The following is a 21,144-nucleotide window of genomic DNA, read 5'->3' as shown; positions in this document are numbered from 1 at the left end:
GGAGTTTACAGCCCTTGCAATTATCTCAGTGGCTTTTAACAGTAGCTTATAACAGTAGCTTATAACAGTTATTATAACTTATTATTGATAAGGAGTTTAATGAAACAGGGCTTTGGTCTTATCTTGTACTTACCAATGACTAGCTCAGCATATTCTGATGTAGAGTTGGCATCAAGTGCTTCACAATAGTAATTTCCTCCAGCGTTGATATCCGCTGTTAGAGTGTAAGAGATGTTACCGACACCTTGCCAGAGGTAGACTTGAACATTCTCTTTCTTCAACTGAACCTTTGGAATGGGGTGTCCTCTTACAAGAAAGCATCTGATAGTGACATTCTCCCCAGCTTTGACCTCACTGTCGCCAATCTCAATCTTTAATTTTGGGAGCTCTGAAATTAGAAATTGAAAATATTAAGTCATTGAGACCAGTTTCTCGAAGAGCTGAACAAGAATTTATACCTCTACAAAATGGAAATTGTACTGTTTGATTATAACATGCAAATTTACACACCAATACTAAAAAGGCCTATTGGAGCAAAAAGACCCTGCCAGTTTGAAGATTGTTTCATGTTTTTGGTTCAAACTTAGTACTTTTCAAGGTATTTTACAGTAGATAAATGCCCAATGCAAGAAATGAGGGAGCCTTTTTTCAGAGATGTGGTACAAACTCAAGCTGGGTTGAGGATGTCCTTAAGCAAGGCATTGGATGCAGAGATTCTGCTTCATGCAATCTAGGCTGATGACATCAAGCTCTTCAGAGGCTCTGAAAATCTCTGGATCACTGACTATATTCCTTGAAGAACTAACCTGTGATGGAAACGTCATAAGTCTGCCTATCTTCTCCGCCTCTGCTCTCTGCTACACATTCATACCTCCCGCTCTTATCAAGTGGTGGGTTAGCCACTTCATAATCCAGCCACACCACTGATGCGTTGCCCCCGACAACCGCATCATTCAAGGGTATGCTGCCAGCTTGGATGCGGTATAAGCTCAAGCTTGGACGAGGATATCCTTGAGCAAGGCATTGGATGCGGAGGTTCTCCTTCATGCGATCTAGGCTGATCACTCTGGGTTCTTCTGAGGCTTGGAGAATCTCTGGCTTACTCACTTCTACAAGGTAAGCCACAAGAGTTATCATCATCACAAATCTTGTAGTGCATTGTGTGAGTTTACTGGATGCTTGTAAGACTTTATATATTTGATAGATAGTGTTTTACACATTTTTATTCAAAGTCAGAGCATCGCTCCATACTTCATAAATATTTGTTATAACCAAAATAATTACAGCATGTATCATTTTACAATTATTTGATACTAGTTGTTTAGTTTATTAGGATCAATAATTAATATGAAGATTGCTAGAAGTATAGATTTCTTAATATATTCTTGTATATATTTATAATTTGTAAACTGAATTGTATGAGTCTCCGGACTTTTTATTTAGCACATTTTTATTAATTGAATTGAATTGATTGAATTGAATATATCTGTATCAAGGAATTGATAGCTGAGCTTGGCAATCATGTCTTCAATTATGTCAATTACTTTCGAAGTATTTGAGAACTGTAGAATCCCAAAGGACTGACCTCTGACACTGATGACCTGTGATGCGTTCTTCTCCAAAATGGGGTTGCTGCCGTTGGCTGCGACACAGACATAGGATCCAGCATCACTAAAACTGACGTTGGTTACCAATAGAGTTGAAACGAGAGAATAGAGGGGAGGGCTGTACTTTGGGGCTGAGCTGTTCAACCAGACATCAGTTCCGTTGGGGTTGATGAAGACCCATTTTATCTCAGTGAAGAAGAATACTGTTGCATGGCATTCCAGAGTGAGATCATCACTAATGTAGGCAATATCAGATCCTGTGGATATGCTTACGCCAGCAGCAGAATCTACGCAAATTTTAAGGAAATGTGAAGAGAGAGAAATACAAAATGACAATAAATTATACTTGCAAATTGCTGACACAAATGTACTGTGACATGAACTTACATGTCATAATACTTTTCTTTTTTTCAGAAAGAACACAGAGAGAACTTGGAAGTTTTAAGTTTAAAAGAAAATTGATAGAGTGAACAAACTGTGTTCACTCTGGTTTTACAACGAGAGTAGTATTTCTGAAAATATTTTCAGAAATTTGATTTCCATAGTTTCTAGAATTCATTCCCAGTGCAGTTTTAAAGTACTTGCTCTGTCAACTACAGATACCTGTGATCTCTACAGGACATGCTCACATTGTGAAGGCTGCACACATGTGTATGCATGTTTCAAGCTTTAGCAGTCGTCCTAATAGACCATTTCGTAGTTAGCACATGGGTCAAATGACCCCAAATATCCACAGATCTTTTACTCATGGAGAAGTTCCACTTCATGTATTTTAGAATAATCAATGCCAAAGTCATGTATGTGCCTCATGAATAGTTTTTGTTTGCCCTTTTGTATCATAGAATGTACCATAGGTGCACAAATGAATAATGATTACATAACATGAGCACGTATTCGTCTCGGTGGGTTTTACAATTTTATCAGAAATGACCTTTACCTGCCCATGCGCAGATAGTATTTACGAAATGGCTTATTACAGTACACAGTGACAAAACTTATGACACTAAATGTATGTGATCACAGCAATCACAGTGTCTAATGTATGCAACAGAGTGTAATTACATGGGGAATTTGGAAGCCATGTGTACAAATCTTACTTTTGACATATGAGGAGGAAATAATGCAGGGGCAAGAGAATAGGCAGGGGGGAGGGGGTGCAAATCCATTGGGGACATTTTGTGAAATATTTGACTGCCTCATATGAGAATTAGCCATATACAATCAATAACGATATCTATCCTCTCTTTTAGATTATATTATTCCTAATATGAGAAAGATGTAACCTACCAAGGACTTTAAATTCAACAATTTCCTGGACATCGTTGAAAAACGGAGACGTAGACCAAACTTCACAGTGATACATGGTCCACACACTAGCCTCAACTGTGAGTGTAGCGATGCTGCCATCATGGGAATACTCCACACTCTCAAAACCAGACGCAGTACCAGTCACCAAATCCAAACTCTCACTAGATCCACACTCTAGTTCCACGGAGGGGTTAGCCGAGCACCTCTTGTAGAACCAACGTGCCCTGTGACAAAGATGGGGAAAGTCAGTTAATTTTCAGTACTATGATGTGGTCTGGCAACAATTGATCAACAGTCAATTTCAACAGTCATCAGTGAAGCAGTCTACACTAAACATATTGCTATTAGGGACTTTAAGATTTGCACGTCGACATAGTGGACTGCTACGTGTGACATCCTTTTAAGGTGCTGGCAGTGTCTTAAAAAGACGTCGCAGCTAGTGCCTTAAAAGGACATCACACGTAGCAGTCCTCTATGTCGACGCGCAAATCTAAAAGTCCCTAATGTCAAGCTTGGACCTAACACTCTACCAAACCCTAAGCCTAATTGTTAATAACATCCAATACAACCCTAATCTTAACTATATGTTTGAAATAGGAGGTGTCTCTCGGACAATGATGGAATTCATGGTATGCACTGCACTGTACATTTACATGTACCTAGGATCATAGCCTAGCTTAAAAGACTCTAACAATGGTCAAATAAAAAGAGAATTAGAAAAAGATAGAGTGCAAAGGATTTTCTTATGATATTGTAATCATTAATAAATATCACTGACAGCAAAACCATTGTGAAATATTAATGTTCCAATGTATTTCAATCTATTTTCTTAAAATATATTAGCAAGGCGTTGTTGGTATAGAAATCATTATTCAATGATTTTCCAAAGAGAAAATGTAAAAAGCATATCATGCTGTTTTCATAACTTACATTGGTTTAGGTTTCCCTGTTGATTTACACTCTAAAGTATACATCTCGTCTTTGACGAAGCCATTTATAGTTGAATTAAACAGTCTGATCGGTGCAGGATCCATTGAGATGAAGGATTGTGGAGGTACTAAATATAATAATGAAAAGTCAAGAGAAACATTCAAATTAATATTTCAAGAAGTATTTAGCGTCACCTGTGCCTGGGAGGCAAAAAGTGAACTGAATCACTGTAACCCTCGGGTGTCGATCTCCTCCATGTATATTTCTGATTGGGGGTGTGCAAGTAGACCACTACATCGGGGTTTCCCCCTACTCTTATACAAATAGTGCAGTGGGTTCTTAACATGCAAAGGTGGTGACTCTCCTCTACATAATCATAATCATGCATGGCACTTGTATTAACAGATGTAGGTCCTGATTCTTTTCCTTTGCCTGCATAGACAGGTGGTCTTACTGTGATGTTGTTGTTATTATTATTATTATTATTATCTTTAACATTATCGTTATCATTATTATCATTTTTATTATCATCATCACCATTATCATTATTATTATCATCATAACCATTATCATTATTATTATCATCATAACCATTATCATTATTATTATCATCATAACCATTATCATTATTATTATCATCATAACCATTATCATTATTATTATCATCATAACCATTATCATTATTATTATCATCATAACCATTATCATTATTATTATCATCATAACCATTATCATTATTATTATCATCATAACCATTATCATTATTATTATCATCATAACCATTATCATTATTATTATCATCATAACCATTATCATTATTATTATCATCATAACCACTATCATTATTATTATCATCATTATCGTTATCATTATTATCATTATCATTATTATCATTATCATCATAACCATTAACCATTATTATCAGTCTTACCCTGTACTGAGAAGAAGAAGCTAATACTGGCATTCTCATACTCGTTCCATACATACACAGTGTAGTCTCCTTCGTGAGCCTCTGAGACGTTCGGACTGCACATGCTAAGAATCTTTGTGCTAGAATCCATCGTGAGGACCCAGTTCCTTTGAGGAGAAAGCTTGACCTGAGGCGGTGGGTATGCGGGGACGTCAAAGGAGATGCACTTGGGATGATTAACAATGGCCGTAAGGTTGGTTGAAGGATCCGTAGCATTGTAACGATGGCTGATGCCTGCGTATCCCCTAGCTGCATGAAAGGACAGTTAATGTTTCAAGAGTTTATGTAGAGGTAGACATTATTCAATGAAGCGAAAGATAGATAACCACATCCTATTCACAATAAAATAGTCTCAAACGAGTCACAAAATAGTGGGGGGAAACAAAAGCACAGAAAATATGTTTTTTGACCATTTATAAATCTGAATATATTTTTTATGAATCTGTTATATTGAATCCTTAGCCTAAAAATATGTATTTTGTCTATTTTCCATTTTTTTTCTTACGAGAAAGTAGAAGAAAAATAGTCTGGTGTCTTAGGAAATACTATAAAAATATATATTGATGTTACAGGGCCCAGGTCTATTCATATATATGTATTATGCTCTTTACATTCAGGTGTAAATGGGTACCTGGCAATTACTGGAGTTATATAATGGCAGGACCCTCAGGAACAACATTATTGATACTGATGAGGTTTCCCTGGGTAAAAAAATAATCAATATTGTTATTATCATTACTATCTTTTCTCACCATGCACTTGAACGGTGATCTCTTCTTCTAACGCCAGTCCAATATTTTCAGCATAACATGTGTATGTGCCATCTTCTTCTAATGTAGCATTTTCAACAATCATAAATTTGATGAATTGAGCGTCATATGTGGTAGTGTCAAAACCGAATTCATCATATTTACGTTCTAGCTGCAAGGAGAAATGGAAGTAATCAAAACTCTTTGGCTCAATCTCAAAACCAAATAAATTGCATATTGGTTAGCAGCTAACACATAAAAAATTTTACCCCAAATTCAGTAGAGGGGCAATCCATCCTTCGCTTTGGCTGAAAGCACAAAATTCAAAGTTTAAATCACTGATGGTACGAGGAGCTTAAATCACCAAATTATTCTAACAGTGAAATAATATGAATTTCCAGATTTCTCCTATTAAAGTAACTTTTGCTTTGGGGTTGTAATATAGATACCCTGTAGCATATTTTTCTCCGATAAAATAATCTGCTTAGTGATAAACAATTTGGATATATTATAATTCTAGTCCTTTTGTGTAAGAAAAGAAATGAATTAGGTTCCTATACTATGTCTCAGGCAAGATCTGTGTGCACATTTTTTTTTTTTTTTTTTTTTTTTGGGGGGGGGGGAGGGGGTTGGTGATTTGTTATACATGTGTACCTAACTTTAGTTGATAAAAGACAAAAGCTCAAAATATGCATAAGGTCCATGCATGGTAAATGTGTTCAAATTTCTCATGAGCAACATAGTTACCATAGAGAGAATTTATGAAAGCCAAATGAAATGCATTTAAAATCATTTAGCCTAGTAATTTATAAAGCAATAAAGTGTCCATCTATATTCCACATTAATCACTGTCATTCAATAATTGAGCAAAAAATTACAAGGGTAATATTTAGTAATGAATGACAAGGAGAAATTGACTTCAGAATGCCATAAGTCAGTTCATTCAATTACAATCAATTAGCCAGTGCTCACTCAAGCCTAAAATAGTGTAGATTCATTTTATTGTCATCCAAATAGATAGACCCTTACCCATGATTTCATAAGAAAAATCATACAGATATCATTAAATCCAAATTTTTGAGAATATATTCAAAGTGTGTATTTTTTTAATGCACTTTATAGCATATATGTATTTTAACAAGGTCAGAAAGAGGTATATGTATAAAATGCAGATAAGCTAGTACATCATACAATAAACTAGTCAAAAGAATGAAAGTGTGTGCCAGGGATTTGCAAGGTGAACATATCGAAACATGTAAAAGGGCCAAAAATGTAGAATAGTATTAAAATTGAAAAATTCCCTATAAGTTTGGTGGAAAAATACTCATTGTTAGCAAAATTTCTGTCATTTTTCTATTCAAATTCAAATTTCTCAATTGGTAGTGTTTTATTCACCTGATTTGTTATGTACAAAACTTTTGCACAAACATTCATAAACTCAACTTGGTGCTAGAGATACAATTTGAGATAAGTTTGAGGGCTTGTAAATCCCTGGTAGGGGTTATTAAACCTGGGCATTACCCACTTTGAAAATAGTCTCTAAAATTTTAAAAGGAACATTTTTCAGGATATGACTTAGAGTTTACCTCTGTAGGTCTCTGACCCCCTGGTCTCACCCATGCAAAGCTGGGTTGGTATTCTACTGAGTTTTCCAGAGACAGAAGATAGGCAGCTACCGTTCCTATGCAATTCAGTTGAAACCCCTCCTTGTAGGCGATAACCTCTTGTTTGTCTTGAGTAACTTGCAGTTTCAACAAAGGCTTTTCATCTGTGGAAATAATAATGTTTTGATAATAATAATTTTTCAAATAATAGTTATAAGAATAATAGTAATAATAATAATAATAATAACATTAATAATACTACTATAATAATAATCAAAAACAATAATAATAATAATAACAATGATAATATAATAATAATAATAGTGTAAACTTTAGATAGCACACACCGTCCAGGGAGGCTCATTTTGTTAGCTCAATATCAAAGTAATATCAAACATCACAAGACAGATTTAATCCTTGATTAAAAAGTTTTAGCACATATTAGGGTAACTCCAGTATTCTAAAAATTGAACCCGATTCCTTGATTAAAAACTTACTCGCTCCAGCATCCAAGATCATAGTCATAGATGCCAAGTTTCGGTCATTGTCTGGTAATGTTTGGTTGCTAGTCCTATTTGCAGTAATGGCATAGCACGTGAAGATGAGGCTTATCGCCTCAACATCGATTCGCTCTGGCTCCAGCAAGTAGCCAACCTTTGGGTCATATGTATATGTCCAATAGAAAGTCAGGTATTCCTTGTAAGTGTCTTTGTAGAACACTTTGAAGGTCACAAGACGGCTTGGGTCAGATATTCGACAGGGAACGGTGACTGGATTTGACTTGTTGTACTCTATATGCTCTGTAGCGTACTTTGGAAGGAATATGCGGGTTTCATCTGTTTGGGAAATAAACACAGATACACACGAGTCACGGAAAAGCAAAATGGGTGACCCTATTTATTGACTTATTTATTCACGATTTCTTTCAACAGGGTAGTTTCATTCAGTTCCACTGGAAGCCAGTGGACCTGCTTTTCAAGAAAGCCCTGCATAATACAATAACAGTATAAAACCTTAAGTATAATAATGCAATAATCAAAAATTGTACATACATGTGTTATGTCAGATTTAACATATATCTTTTAGAAATAACACTATTTGAATTCTACAATATTTATTCCCAATTTTGTTTATAAATACTGAATTACTACACTATTAAAAACAGCTAGCCCGCTTTGCCTGTCATGGGCTCACATATGCATATACAGTCTGCATATTCTTGATTCATATATGAGAGTGATGCACTTGTCATTATTTGCTGTATTTCACTTGGGACAGATGAAAAGGGGGCTTATTCAATCCAAAATCTTTACCTTAAACATTTTGATCAAAATGGTTTGTCTTGTACAGGCCAACCCCAGTTTGTCCTTTAAGGTTATCACAATTAAACATTCAATAAATTATACACTCTATTAAAAGTTCTAGAATTCTAATTTCAAACTTTATTTTGTTCAGCAATTGTAGCATAGTTTGAATGAGTGCCATACCCTTCACACTCCTCAATAAGATGCCCCTTGTTCTATAGCATCATCTCTTCAGAGTCAGGGGGACGTTAACTCTTACTCTGTGTTAAAGTTTATGACTTAACGGCCTTCTGGCTCAAAACTCAACTTTCTTGAGCAAAACAGAGAACGAGATAGTACAAACCATCACTACTGACGAAGACATAGACCGAGGTTCTCAGAGACAGGTCCTCAGACTTGATGTACCGCAAGAAGAGACAAGAGAAATACCCTGTGTTGCTATACTGTGCAGGATCTATATCTAAGATACTCCTGTAATACACGTCTCCATTGGGTCGCCGTAACGTGGAGACGATGATATTCACTTCCAGGTCAGGGAGCTCGTGGACCCAGATAAGTGGCTGGGCGCCCTCACACACCAGGGTGAGTTTAGTAAACTCCTTGATCTTAATGTCAGCCGTTGAATTCAAGATAGTAGGCTTTCCTGTTGAAAGGAAAACAAAGTGAACGCCTTTTAAAGTGACATGCCAGTGTTCACAAAACTCACTCAATTTAGTACAGTCTAAAGCCGATCCAGTAGCTTGAAGAGTCATTACACTGATCTATTTGATCAAATGTTGAGAAAACACACCATTAACAATGGATAGTTGCTTGTAATATGATAAGATTCTTAGGTAATGGCAAATAATCAAATGAGAAAAGTCTAAAACTAGTCGTAAATCAAATGGGGAAAAAATAGATTTTTTTTTCCTTCTCAATTTTTTCCATATGAAAATAGCAGAAAAATAATCTAGTTTTCTAGGATATACCACACAAATATAGAGAAAATAGCCCAAGTATATATTTTGCAATTAAAAAACAACCAGGGAAGAAACACATATGTTTAATACATACATTATGGATTTCTTTTTAGTAGGGAGAATGCTATAGTTGCCCCCCTGATAGTACCCTGATTTCATAATGGGGGCACCTAGCTCCAGGGGGTGTTTCACAAAGACTAAGATTGACTTTAAGTTGGACTTAACTATGGCAGGCCATTCATGACGCTGGTTGCTCTCACTATTGGTCTCTCAATTACAGGGGCGTAAATCCGTACCGAGGAGTGGGGGGATGATCGGCGATAGCCATCACATACTAGCAGGAGCACACGCCCACACTAATTTACGCAAGCGTGCGCGATCGCGCACGCACAAACACACAACAAAGACACACACACACACACACACACACCCTCGCTCATTAGGGGTGTGTGGGTGATAGGCCTACCGCGCGAAGCGCGGAAGCTTAGACGTTTCCTTAAATTATTAGTAAAAGAAGACGATTTATTGTACCGTTCTCTACTGTTAACCCTTGTCTGAATGAATCCCCCCCCCCTCCCGCGCAAAGCGCGAAAGCTTCGGCGTTTCATTAAATTATTATAAAAAGGAGACGATTTGCTGTACCGTTCTCAACTGTAAATCCTTGTCTGAATTCAGTTCCCCCTTTCCCCCCCCCCCCCCCCCCCCGTCCCGTGCGGAAGTTTTGGCGTTTCATTAAATTTTTAGAGAAAGTAGACGATTTGTTAAACCGTGCTCGACTCTTAATCTTTGTCTGAATTCGGTTTACCCCTCCCGCGCAAAGCGCGGAAATTTTGACGTTTCATTAAATTATTAGAGAAAGCAGACGATTCGTTGTACCGTTTTCGACTCTTAATAAGCTCTATTTATCTGAATTCAGTTACCCCCTCTCGCGTGAAGCACGGAAGCCTTGACGTTTCCTTAAATTATTAGAGAAAGCAGACGATTGGGTGTACTGTTCTCGACTCTTAATTCTCGTCTGAATTCAGTTTCCCCTTCCCGCGCGAAGCGCGAAAAGCTTAGACGTTTGATTGAATTATTATAGAAAGAAGACGATTCGTTGCACCGTTTTCGACTCTTAATAAGCCCTATTTATCTGAATTCAGTTCCCCCCTCTCGCGCGAAGCGCGGAAGCCTTGACGTTTCCTTATCATGACATACTGTATACGTGTAGGCTATACATAAACAAAATAACTCATTTCTTATGCATTATGCTGCAATTGAAACAATCACATTTTTTCTTCTTCTTCTTCTTCCTTTTTTTTCCTCTCTTTTTTGGGGGGGAATATCAGGGGGGATGATTGTACAGGCCATCCCCCCCTACTTCAAACCAGGGGGGAAGCAGCCCCCCCCCCCCCCGGGATTTACGCCCCTGCTCAATTATGATCTTCAGATAATAATTTTTCCTTCAATAATGAACTGTCAAATAAGGTAAATTATGTAGATTTGCGACTACAATTTATACGTCCCTTCAGAGACCAATGCCAGTAAATGGTAAGAGCAAGCAGTGGCATGAATTGCCTGCCATAGTTAAGTCCAACTTAAAGTCGATCTTATTCTTTGTGAAGCACTCCCCTGATCGATCAACACCCTTATGGAGTTTGTAACTTACTGATGATCTGCACGAAGTATGTCTGTTCCACTGTGGATCCTTCATAGGTTGCTCTACAGGACACGTCCCCCTGGTATAAGTCTGCCTCCACACCACTCACACTGAACCCTATCTTGTTATCGTAACTTGGTAACTCATCTCGTGACACTACTCCACCGTTCGGCAGGACCAGATTCACTTCAGTTGAAGGTACGGTGACACGACATGGCAGGATAAACGGGTCCAGAGCATACACGGAAATAGTTGTGGTGTCACTTGGCAAGAATAGCCTGTTGGCATCTATCGACATGGAGCAAAGCACATTTATGTCAATGCAATTGCATAGTAGTCCTACACTGATGCATGTATACTTCCAAGTAATTGAGTTCTAGTAATCAATGCAAATATACTTTACAGAATCAAAATTCCTTACGTTACAGACTTTGAATAAATTATATCTGCCTTATGAAAACAATAGAATATCTCTAACAGCTGACCAATGAGTCGAAAAAAAGACAAGCATATTTGTTTTCATGATTATTAATTAATTTTGCAGGTCTACATGTAAATAAAGGTAACTTACCCACCACATTCATTGTTAACTTAGGCCACTTTTATCTGAACAGTTGGATTTAACGTAATTTGAAAAATTTCGTGTACCCTAACCCCCTTTTCAAACTTACCAGAGGCATTGACATAGACATATATATCCCTGGAGAAGTCTTCACTGTCATGGGTATGTGTGCAGGTAAAATACCCTGTGTCTGTGGTGGTTGCATTCACTACAAGCAGTTCACTGGTCTCATTCCAAGAAGATGAATCTGCATTAGAAGAGAGAAGAAAGCGAGGGGTCAGTGACACAAAGACGTAACTCCATTTTGACCATTTTGAGAAAAAGTGGTTTATGTGTCACTGAGCACTTGGGCCTTAAGGAGTAAAGTCTATGTTTCACTAACCATTGACTTCAATGGAGTGTTGGATGGAGTTAAGTCTTTGTGTTTCCTGGAAAGCCCACATTTTCCCGAACATTTTGATATCAAATACTCATTTTGGCAAAATATGGAGTTACGTCTTTGTGTCACTGAACCCTCAAAATATACTCCCTAAATGAAATTGGATTGAAAGCCAAACCCTGATATAATCTTAAGGAATGCATGGAATAAAAGAGGAATGAAGAAGAATGAAGAGCTATTCAAAGTGAAACCCTTAGTGGACTAGGGCTGCGTTCATGCTTAAATTTTGAAGGCAGAATGAGCGATCTGAAACGCTCATCGTAAACGCTCATCGTGATCGCAGTTCCACGATGTAGTGTTCATGCTTACTTCTCTGGCTCCCCAGGCAATTCTCCGTGTGTGGCCTTAATTGGTCTTCCAGCTGGATTCGCAAACCTTCACTGTGCATGCTACGTAGACCCACTAGAGGTCAGTGCGTTGACCCCATTTAAACGCGTTTACAAATTGTAAACGCATCTTTTTGGGCGCGTTCATGCTTGATTTTGACGGCCAGAATCAGGCATCTGTTACGCGTTTAGTTTAAAACACGATTGCGTCTTAGCTCACTTTTGTAGAATCACCGAAAAACGGCGATCACGATCGCCGATCGTAAACTCACAAAAAGATGCGTTTACAATTTGTAAACGCGTTTAAATGGGGTCAACGCACTGACCTCTAGTGGGTCTACGTAGCATGCACAGTGAAGGTTTGCGAATCCAGCTGGAAGACCAATTAGGGCCACACAGGGAGAATTGCCTTGAGGAGCCAGAGAAGTAAGCATGAACACTACATCGTGGAACTGCGATCACGATGAGCGTTTACGATGAGCGTTTCAGATCGCTCATTCTGCCTTCAAAATTTAAGCATGAACGCAGCCAAGTTTACGATCGGCGATCGTGATCGCCGTTTTTCGGTGATTCTACAAAAGTGAGCTAAGACGCAACCGTGTTTTAAACTAAACGCGTAACAGATGCCTGATTCTGGCCGTCAAAATCAAGCATGAACGCGCCCTAGGAAAATCCTTATAATAAATATATGGGATACCCTTATTTAACAAAATGTGAGGGGGGAGGTTTATGCACAGCGTGGCGACTACAGAGAAAATTTGGAATACTTTCTTAGTTTTTAATTTTTCACTATTATTATCCTCTGCAGTAAAGGCCTATATGATACCTTAGGAAAACCTTGATCGTTATGTTTTGAATTTGATAAAATTTCTAAAATTAGTGGTAAATGGTGTAAATGCCAAATGGGGATGCTTTTCACTGTATTTTTGGCTATTATAAACTCAACGCAATTATCATCCTGTTTATCTTCCTACAAGCCTAACACCAGTAAATATAGGAATGATAGGAATTGGGGGGGGGGGGGGAGGTATCATTTAGAGGGGGTATCATTTAGAGGTAGTATTTCAATGTCATTACACCCGATGTGATATTTTTTTTTTTTCGCTTTTAATTTATAAACTCCTTGCCTATGTCTGACATAGCCCATGAGCATCCCACTACCGATTGTATATGGTAAAAGAGTAAATGAAATAACCCCAAACTGTTATTTGAGGAAACATTTCTAACAATGTATGGATGTTGTAGTGTACTATCTTTATCTCAAGATTTGTATTTAGAAAAACATTTGCTATATGCCTTCCACTAGCAAACTGGTTTACTAAGTAGTAATAGGGGAAAGGATTTATATTATGATGCATGATAATAACGAAATTGAAATACTACACGGTTGAGAAGTCCCCTAATCCCGAAGGCCTAATTCTGTAAGTAACCAGTAATGCACAAAATCCGTGTAACCTACTTCCAGCCTATCTCCATCATTGAGCTGTCTAGCTCTATGTCCTAATACTCTCCCACTAATCATATTTCTCAGAAAATCATCCATTAAACTGACCATTCACGAGATCAGGAACGTTAAACAGAAGGGACGGCTGTCACATCCATTATAACTCCAAAGATATAGCTTTCATTAACAGCACGCCGGGAAGCACCATCAGCTGTTGCGTGCCATGTCAAGTTTAATACGGATTCAAGGATCGGGTTACAGACAAACGAGTCGATATAACTAGCTATAGATCCTACCTCCCCAATGTTTATTATTATTATTATGGCCTTACTCTCATTCTCCTATGGCTACTCAATTTCAGAACGATACACGCTACCATATCATTACATGCTGCCTTTCAAACAGAGTCACATAACACCTAGCAGGAGTCCCCAAAGCTGACTTGGAACATACAAGTTCACAAATGCTTGGAATAATATCTGCTCTTTTCGCTTGTCTGCTGTTATATCAATTCAACGACTGCACACTGCAACATGAGCCCGAAGTATAGAGCTATGAACTATTGGAACTGTGACCGCCTATTCCCACCTACAGGATTTACAGAGATCTGCAAACTTCAATCAATAAACCAACAGTGATCTCGTCTGTCCAGAAACATCGTCTGTTCAGAAACAGAAGCTGTTTAATAGCTCACATAGCTAAGATCATTGTGGCTCACAACAGACCATTTTTTTTAAATCAGGTGTAGTGACCGTATGAAAGTTTTACAGCAAATATTTCATTATCATTTCTTCCTTTCATTCCCTTATACTTTTTCCTCAATTCCTCCCCTTAAGCGGGTTTTTTCTGACAGAGAATATATCAACTGCCTTTTCAATAAGGCTACCACATGGTTGTAACCGAAAGCCTCAATCTGTGAATAGTCCATATTCTCCAATATCGCTTAAGAACCTTTTATAAGCACTTCATTTCAACTTCTTCCTTTCAAGACGACCTAACTAACAGCTAGGGTAGTAATTCAATCAAATTTTGGAAGCAAGATATATAAACTTTCAAATAGGCCCAGCGTCATAACAAGAAGTCTAGTCAGTTACCTGGTATCGGAGTAAGAGGTCTAGTTTAATAGTTATCTGGTATCGGAGTAAAGAGGTCTAGTTTAATTGTTACCTGGTATCGGAGTAAGAGGTCTAGTTTAATAGTTACCTGGTATCGGAGTAAGTGGTCTAGTTTAATAGTTATCTGGTATCGGAGTAAAGAGGTCTAGTTTAATTGTTACCTGGTATCGGAGTAAGAGGTCTAGTTTAATAGTTACCTGGTATCGGAGTAAGAGGTCTAGTTTAATAGTTTACCTGGTATCGGGGTAAGAGGTCTAGTTTAATAGTTACCTGGTATCGGAGTAAGAGGTCTAGTTTAATAGGTTACCTGGTATCGGGGTAAGAGGTCTAGTTTAATAGTTACCTGGTATCGGGGTAAGAGGTGAAGTTTAATAGTTTACCTAGTATCGGAGTAAGGGTAGAACGGATGAACACCTTGCTGTGGTCAATGCCTTGATAATAAGTCCAGCTGAGAGGATATGATCCTTTACATTGTAAACGAAGTGTCTCTCCCTCCAGGATACTCGTCTCATAGCTGCCTTCGTGACCCAAGAGGTCAGGGGTGCTTCCTAGAGGTGGATGATAGAACCAAATCTTTATAATGGTATCTTGAAATACAATGTCAGCCAAGGACGCTGTTGCCCGTAAACTTGGAATAAATTGTTCTGACTTCTGTTCATGAAATGGTTGTGTCATAATAATGTATTCTTGATATATACAATGTATAGCTTTTCAGAACTTTATAGATCAATAGAGGTTGATCAATGAAGTTAGATCTTTGATGCTCTGAGAAGATATCAACTCTATCTATCGAGAATACATCGTACTGACACAATCACTTCATGGAAAGAGGTAATAAATAAGTTATTCCAACCGCATCGGCAACAGGGTATATTTTGCATAGAATTTTAGCTTTGATACTTATACAAGTGACTTTTGTTGTAGATAATGTCATTAACGAACCTCAGAATGTTTTTTTTTTCAATGGATAAATTGTGTTCTATCAATAAAAGAATTTTGACGTAACTTCTGTCGCTGCGAACAGAATGATAACCAAATCACAAAAACAAAACAAACTCCAAAAAAACATTACAAAAACAAATATACAGAACAGGGTAACAAGAAAAACCGAACAAACAAAGTGTACAATATTTCTCAATTTTGTGTGTGTCCGTTTTAAGGTCGCGGGCGTCGAAAATGAACGAAATAAGAGTCACGTCTGTCTTAGTGAAGAATAATCATTTGTTATCTTCTTCAAATATTCAAAAACATATTTATGCACCATTTAATCATCATGATCATGTAAACTCAGATAATAAACTGTTAACATATTCCCAATGCATCATCATAATTGTATTGAGGGCGCCAGTTGCGATGGTGGTAGAGGCGCAATCTGTTCAGACAATTATCAAAAGGTTAATGGTACCATCTATTCTACCATGCATGGTAGTGGTAGTAGATGTTTTGTTTCTTGATTTTGCTATATTAAAAAAAAAAATCTGTGAACGTTAGTGAGGAAAATTAGCAATGTTTATTCAGGGTAAGCGTGAAGCAGACACAACTTGTCAGTAAGCATAATGGGAATGTTTCTTTCCAGCGCCTTCTCCATTCTGGTACTACTCCAAATATATCATGGATACCATATTATTAAAAGACTCTAAAAAGAAGAAGCTCCCGAGTCACAGACTTATTACAAATTTTAGTCACTTTGTGTTGTAAAAATGGGAAAGTTATCCAGCACTTCGTCACATTACCGATTCATCCAAATTAAAGTGCACGTACAAACGATTACAAATTTCGTAAATTCATAACATTTACTGTCTTATATCTTTGTGCGATTTCGTTCAAACTTTCACTAGTTTGCTTTTCTCCTTTGTCGTCTGCTTTCATTTTTAGAATAGTTTGCTACTAGGGTCGGATTTCCATTTGACATTCAGAGTTTCATATCACCACATGTCAGGCACAACAAAATTGAAACATTGAATCAGCAGAAGCATGTGCAGGCGCGTGGTATGTGCAGAACGCACGTGTTTGCTTTGTTTTAAAAGTTAATTATCAAAGCTTTTTACACATGATATGAATAGACAATTATCGTGCAAAAATAAAGGCATGATTGAAATTTCTGAAAGAAAAAAAACAAGAAAACATTTCAGGAAAAGTCATTTATGGCCCTGTGGGAGGAGAATTATAATATGTTCCTTTTTACTTGTTATAACTACTATTTCAAGCAAAAAGCGGTTAAAAATTGAAATTATCTAATTTGCAAAATATAGACTCTATAAAAGAATTTGAGTCGGAGAAAGAAATTTGAAATGCATGAATCATCATTCTCCTATATTTGACATGCACTACGACATTTTAAAAATTAGTGCATAATAATTGCAAAATGGAATCAAAATGTAGATTATTTTATATCCAATTTGGGAAATAAAACATTAATGTTCTACTAGATACGGACTGAGAAGAAAATAAATGGAAAATTAATCAAAAGAACGAATATGAGCGAAAAACGAAAAATAGCTAGAAATGTGTCAACAGTTAAATATATAAAGATAGACAAAAATAGTGGTAAATTTGTAAGAGTGCTCACGGCTGATAATGTGAAAGAGAAACATAAAGAAATTGAAATGGCGTAGAGAGTGAGAAATAGAGAGAGAGAGAGAGAGAGAGAGAGAGAAAGTGAGAGGGATAAAAGATATATATATATATATATATATATATATATATATAAGAGAGAGAGAAAAAAATATATAAGAGAGAGAAAGGGGGCAGCGAAGAGAGACAGACAAAGAGTGGGTGGGAAAGATGGATAAGGTGAAGATAGAGATACATGTAGTACGAGAGAAAGGGGGCACAGAGAGAGAGAGGGAGAGAGAGAGGGAGAGAGAGAGAGGGAGAGAGAGAGAGAGAGAGGGAGGGAGAGAGGGGGGAGAGAGAGAGAGAGGGTGAGAGGGGGAGAGAGAGAGAGAGAGAGGGGGAGAGAGAGAGAGAGAGAGAGGGAGAGAGATAGGGAGGGAGAGAGAGGGGAGAGAGAGAGAGAGAGAGAGTGAGAGAGAGAGAGAGAGAGAGAGAGAGAAGAGGGTGGATACAAACGCAGGTGTATACAAGAATGGGAAAATGTGCAAATAATTAGAGCTCAGTCTCGACATGGAAAATTCAACATCATTTTTCGAAGTATAACAGGAGGTTACCAAACTAAATGCACAAATTATAATACATAATGGCTGGAATATTTATAAACCTTCAAAATTAGCGCAGTATTAAGAAAGATACGGGTATAAACATTGTAGTTATTTATACATGTAAGTGCATAGATAAAATAGTATTGTGCAGCGTATATATTAACTGACAAGCACTCAAACGTTTTCAAATTTTGTAGTTTGGTCGACATACATGTACTGTACACGTACAATTCAGATAAAGACAACAACATTTAAGGACCGTAGTTTTTAGGCAATGGACCTTCTTCATTTCAAAAGAACATCCATTGAATCAAATAATTATTATTCGACATCTTATAAACAAATTAAATTATAAAATTACACAAATTCATTACAAATCCATATGCCCATGCATGCTAATGGTAAGTACCTAGTAAAGATTATTCCCGCAAATCAAAATGAGCAAATACTACGAAGGAACATGAAAGCAGGTATACATGATCTTACCTTCGATAACCCCTGTTCCAACAAAAAGTTTGCGGGATATGAATGAACAAGAATCATTTCAATTATATAAATGTTGTATGACTCTATATTTCCTTCTTATCTTGTCAGCTGGTGCGAAATAGCTGCATGCATATTACAGTGTTTCCAGCATTTCATGAGAAAAGGAATCCTTGATTATCCCTGTCTTTGCCCTGACGGAGTTTCAAAATTCCAGGATCGCGAATTCAACCTATTTCTAGTTTAAGATGTTATCATAACCAATCATACAAATTCATACGATGTTGGCTACGAGACGAAATATAAGGTACTGAACAACTTTCTTCACTGCCAATAAAATTTCCTTATTTGAGTAACTTTCCTCAAATTCCTTGACTGGAAAAGAGAACTTAATATCAAGGTTTATCCTTACTTCCTCGATAGCTGGAAACCCTCTATTATGGGATATAATTGCCCAATATGTATTCATGGAATGTGATGCAAATTTTTGGTATCTTTGATTTCGGAAATGCATTCCCCCCCCCCCCCCCAAAGTTATTAACTCCTTTCTTGCTCAATTCACACTGATATCATGATGACTGTGAAATATATACAAGCATGATATCACAAACGAAATATAGCTATAGTTCATTTAAAAGTAAGACAATGAATCAAAATAAAAAGGAATATAATATTATGCGTGTACATATAGGAAAACAATTCGAATGCCGAATAGTAAAATGGAGATGGAAAGCTACTTTAATAAATGACAAAGCTTGGCTCACTATGTAAACAGTAAAATGTAAACTCTCACAATGTAGACATAATGATAACGCACCAATGTGATGGGTGAAAGATAGCTACATGTACTCATCTACGACAACTACTCCTATCTTTTGGACAGGTATGCCCCCTCCCCCTCCCCCACCTTACCATGTTACCCCTATGGCTGGATTAGATGTCGGGCAAGGGTGGTAATGCAAGGGTGCAGTTGTTCTTATAATAGCTGGTTGCAGGGGGGAGGGTATTTTTCTAGGGAGTGGGGCAAAAATCCACAAACAGTCTAATGGTGGTATTCAATTGGGGGTAATTTTTTAAGGGGTATTTTCTAGCGGTGGTATAGCGAATTTTTCCCCAATATGACCAATAGATAAAGATATACATTTACGTACCTACAACGTTTAGAGTGGCTGATGCTGACCCTATCAAAGCTCCTTGCTCAATTTGGCAGGTGTAGGTACCAGCATCCTCGTCGACAGCCCGGGATATCATCAACGACGTGGGCGCAACTATGGCTATCCTATCGCTCTGGGTAACGGTATTGCGGCCCACACCACTGTACGTCCGAAGCACGGCGCCATCTTTCAACCACGTGATCGTTGGGTCTTGATTGGACACCTGTACTGGTTCTAGGTCCTGGTCTAATTGGTCTAGGCTTGAGTCAATGATGGGCACGGTGTAATTACAATGGAGAGTTGCACTTAATCCTTCGGTCACCTGCACTGTATCTGGATGGACCGTCACCAATATGTTCTGGCATGTTACTGGCACTGTCAAAATGGAAGAATAGTAAAAATTATGCTAAAAGAAAGAAAGAAACCAACCAAAAGGTAATAACTCACACACCCACACACGCAAATATATATGTGTGTGTGTAATATGTGTGCGTGTGTGTATACGACACATACTATAATTCATTTCGTGATAACTGTATGCATTGGGGTCAAAAACAAAATTAAAGTTTCAAATCTGATTTCTTTCATGTATTGATTCTTGAATGAATGTGAAAGAGTTTTATTTTATCCACACCCCCCTCACTCTCAATAATCTACGCTCACACACACACAGTGTACCATCTCTCTCTCTCTCCCTCCCTCTCTCTCTCTCTTTATCTTCCTTTCTCTTCCCCAGTCACGGACGTTATGACCACATCGAGGATTTCATTCCATTGAACGCATGAGGAAACACATTATATATTCCATTGGTGCGTGGCGGGAAGACACTAACACCTAAAAAGCTAATGAAGTAGTCATCAAAACAATGGACACAGAATATGCGACCCTCGCGTCTACTTGCTCGCAGTAGTAAAGAGTGGTAAATAAGCTACAACTGTATGTAAGGTTTTGTGGAGTGAGCAGCGAATCAAGTTACCATGGTGATTTGTTGACCAGGTTTAAAACGTGACAAATATTACATTCCCCGGCTTTAAAGGGTAAATGACCAATTTCGAAACTGCAGGGTAGTGTTACGGATAGGCAAGGCCCGTACTCGTCATTTAAACGTGACCACATATCATAGTTTTCCTTCTGCCATGTCCGAGTACTGCATATCTGAATCCTCTCTCATATAACAAACACATTCTCCTTCTGGACTAGAATTAAACAAGAACAAAACAAAATGGCAGCGTCATATTGTATGTGAAGTATCTATATTATCATCAAAAACTGTAACGTATAGCATAATGACATTTTAGACAGTTTTGTTTCAAAATGCGGGTTTACTGCGAGAACTCTAGATTAACTGCTATGAGACCTCTTTGCACAAGTTCACGACTAATCGCCAATC

The 21,144-nt window shown here is 37.6% G+C and overlaps 1 protein-coding gene across 2 annotated transcripts in view; it reads right to left on the bottom strand.

Moving 5' to 3' along the window:
• Nucleotides 1-21,144, bottom strand: part of LOC100888329 (vascular endothelial growth factor receptor 1) — a 59,699-nt gene that overhangs the window by 12,043 nt on the left and 26,512 nt on the right. The window contains exons 2-16 of one of the 2 annotated variants that reach the window (XM_030990033.1): nucleotides 19,752-20,129; nucleotides 18,604-18,615; nucleotides 15,337-15,504; nucleotides 11,742-11,879; nucleotides 11,080-11,358; nucleotides 8,816-9,115; nucleotides 7,666-8,004; nucleotides 7,151-7,332; nucleotides 5,568-5,736; nucleotides 4,777-5,064; nucleotides 3,846-3,972; nucleotides 2,895-3,139; nucleotides 1,586-1,894; nucleotides 807-1,109; nucleotides 134-388 (exon numbers count right to left, since the gene is read on the bottom strand). In XM_030990033.1, coding sequence (XP_030845893.1) covers nucleotides 134-388; nucleotides 807-1,109; nucleotides 1,586-1,894; nucleotides 2,895-3,139; nucleotides 3,846-3,972; nucleotides 4,777-5,064; nucleotides 5,568-5,736; nucleotides 7,151-7,332; nucleotides 7,666-8,004; nucleotides 8,816-9,115; nucleotides 11,080-11,358; nucleotides 11,742-11,879; nucleotides 15,337-15,504; nucleotides 18,604-18,615; nucleotides 19,752-20,129 — 3,492 coding nt within the window. The remainder of the gene's footprint in view (nucleotides 1-133; nucleotides 389-806; nucleotides 1,110-1,585; nucleotides 1,895-2,894; nucleotides 3,140-3,845; nucleotides 3,973-4,776; nucleotides 5,065-5,567; nucleotides 5,737-7,150; nucleotides 7,333-7,665; nucleotides 8,005-8,815; nucleotides 9,116-11,079; nucleotides 11,359-11,741; nucleotides 11,880-15,336; nucleotides 15,505-18,603; nucleotides 18,616-19,751; nucleotides 20,130-21,144) is intronic. The other variant, XM_030990034.1, reaches the window with a different exon arrangement.

Source organism: Strongylocentrotus purpuratus, unplaced genomic scaffold (assembly GCF_000002235.5).
Source record: "Strongylocentrotus purpuratus isolate Spur 01 unplaced genomic scaffold, Spur_5.0 spur5_scaffold_19, whole genome shotgun sequence".
Taxonomy (NCBI): Eukaryota; Metazoa; Echinodermata; class Echinoidea; order Camarodonta; family Strongylocentrotidae; genus Strongylocentrotus; species Strongylocentrotus purpuratus.
This window is presented reverse-complemented; position numbering and strand designations above follow the sequence as displayed.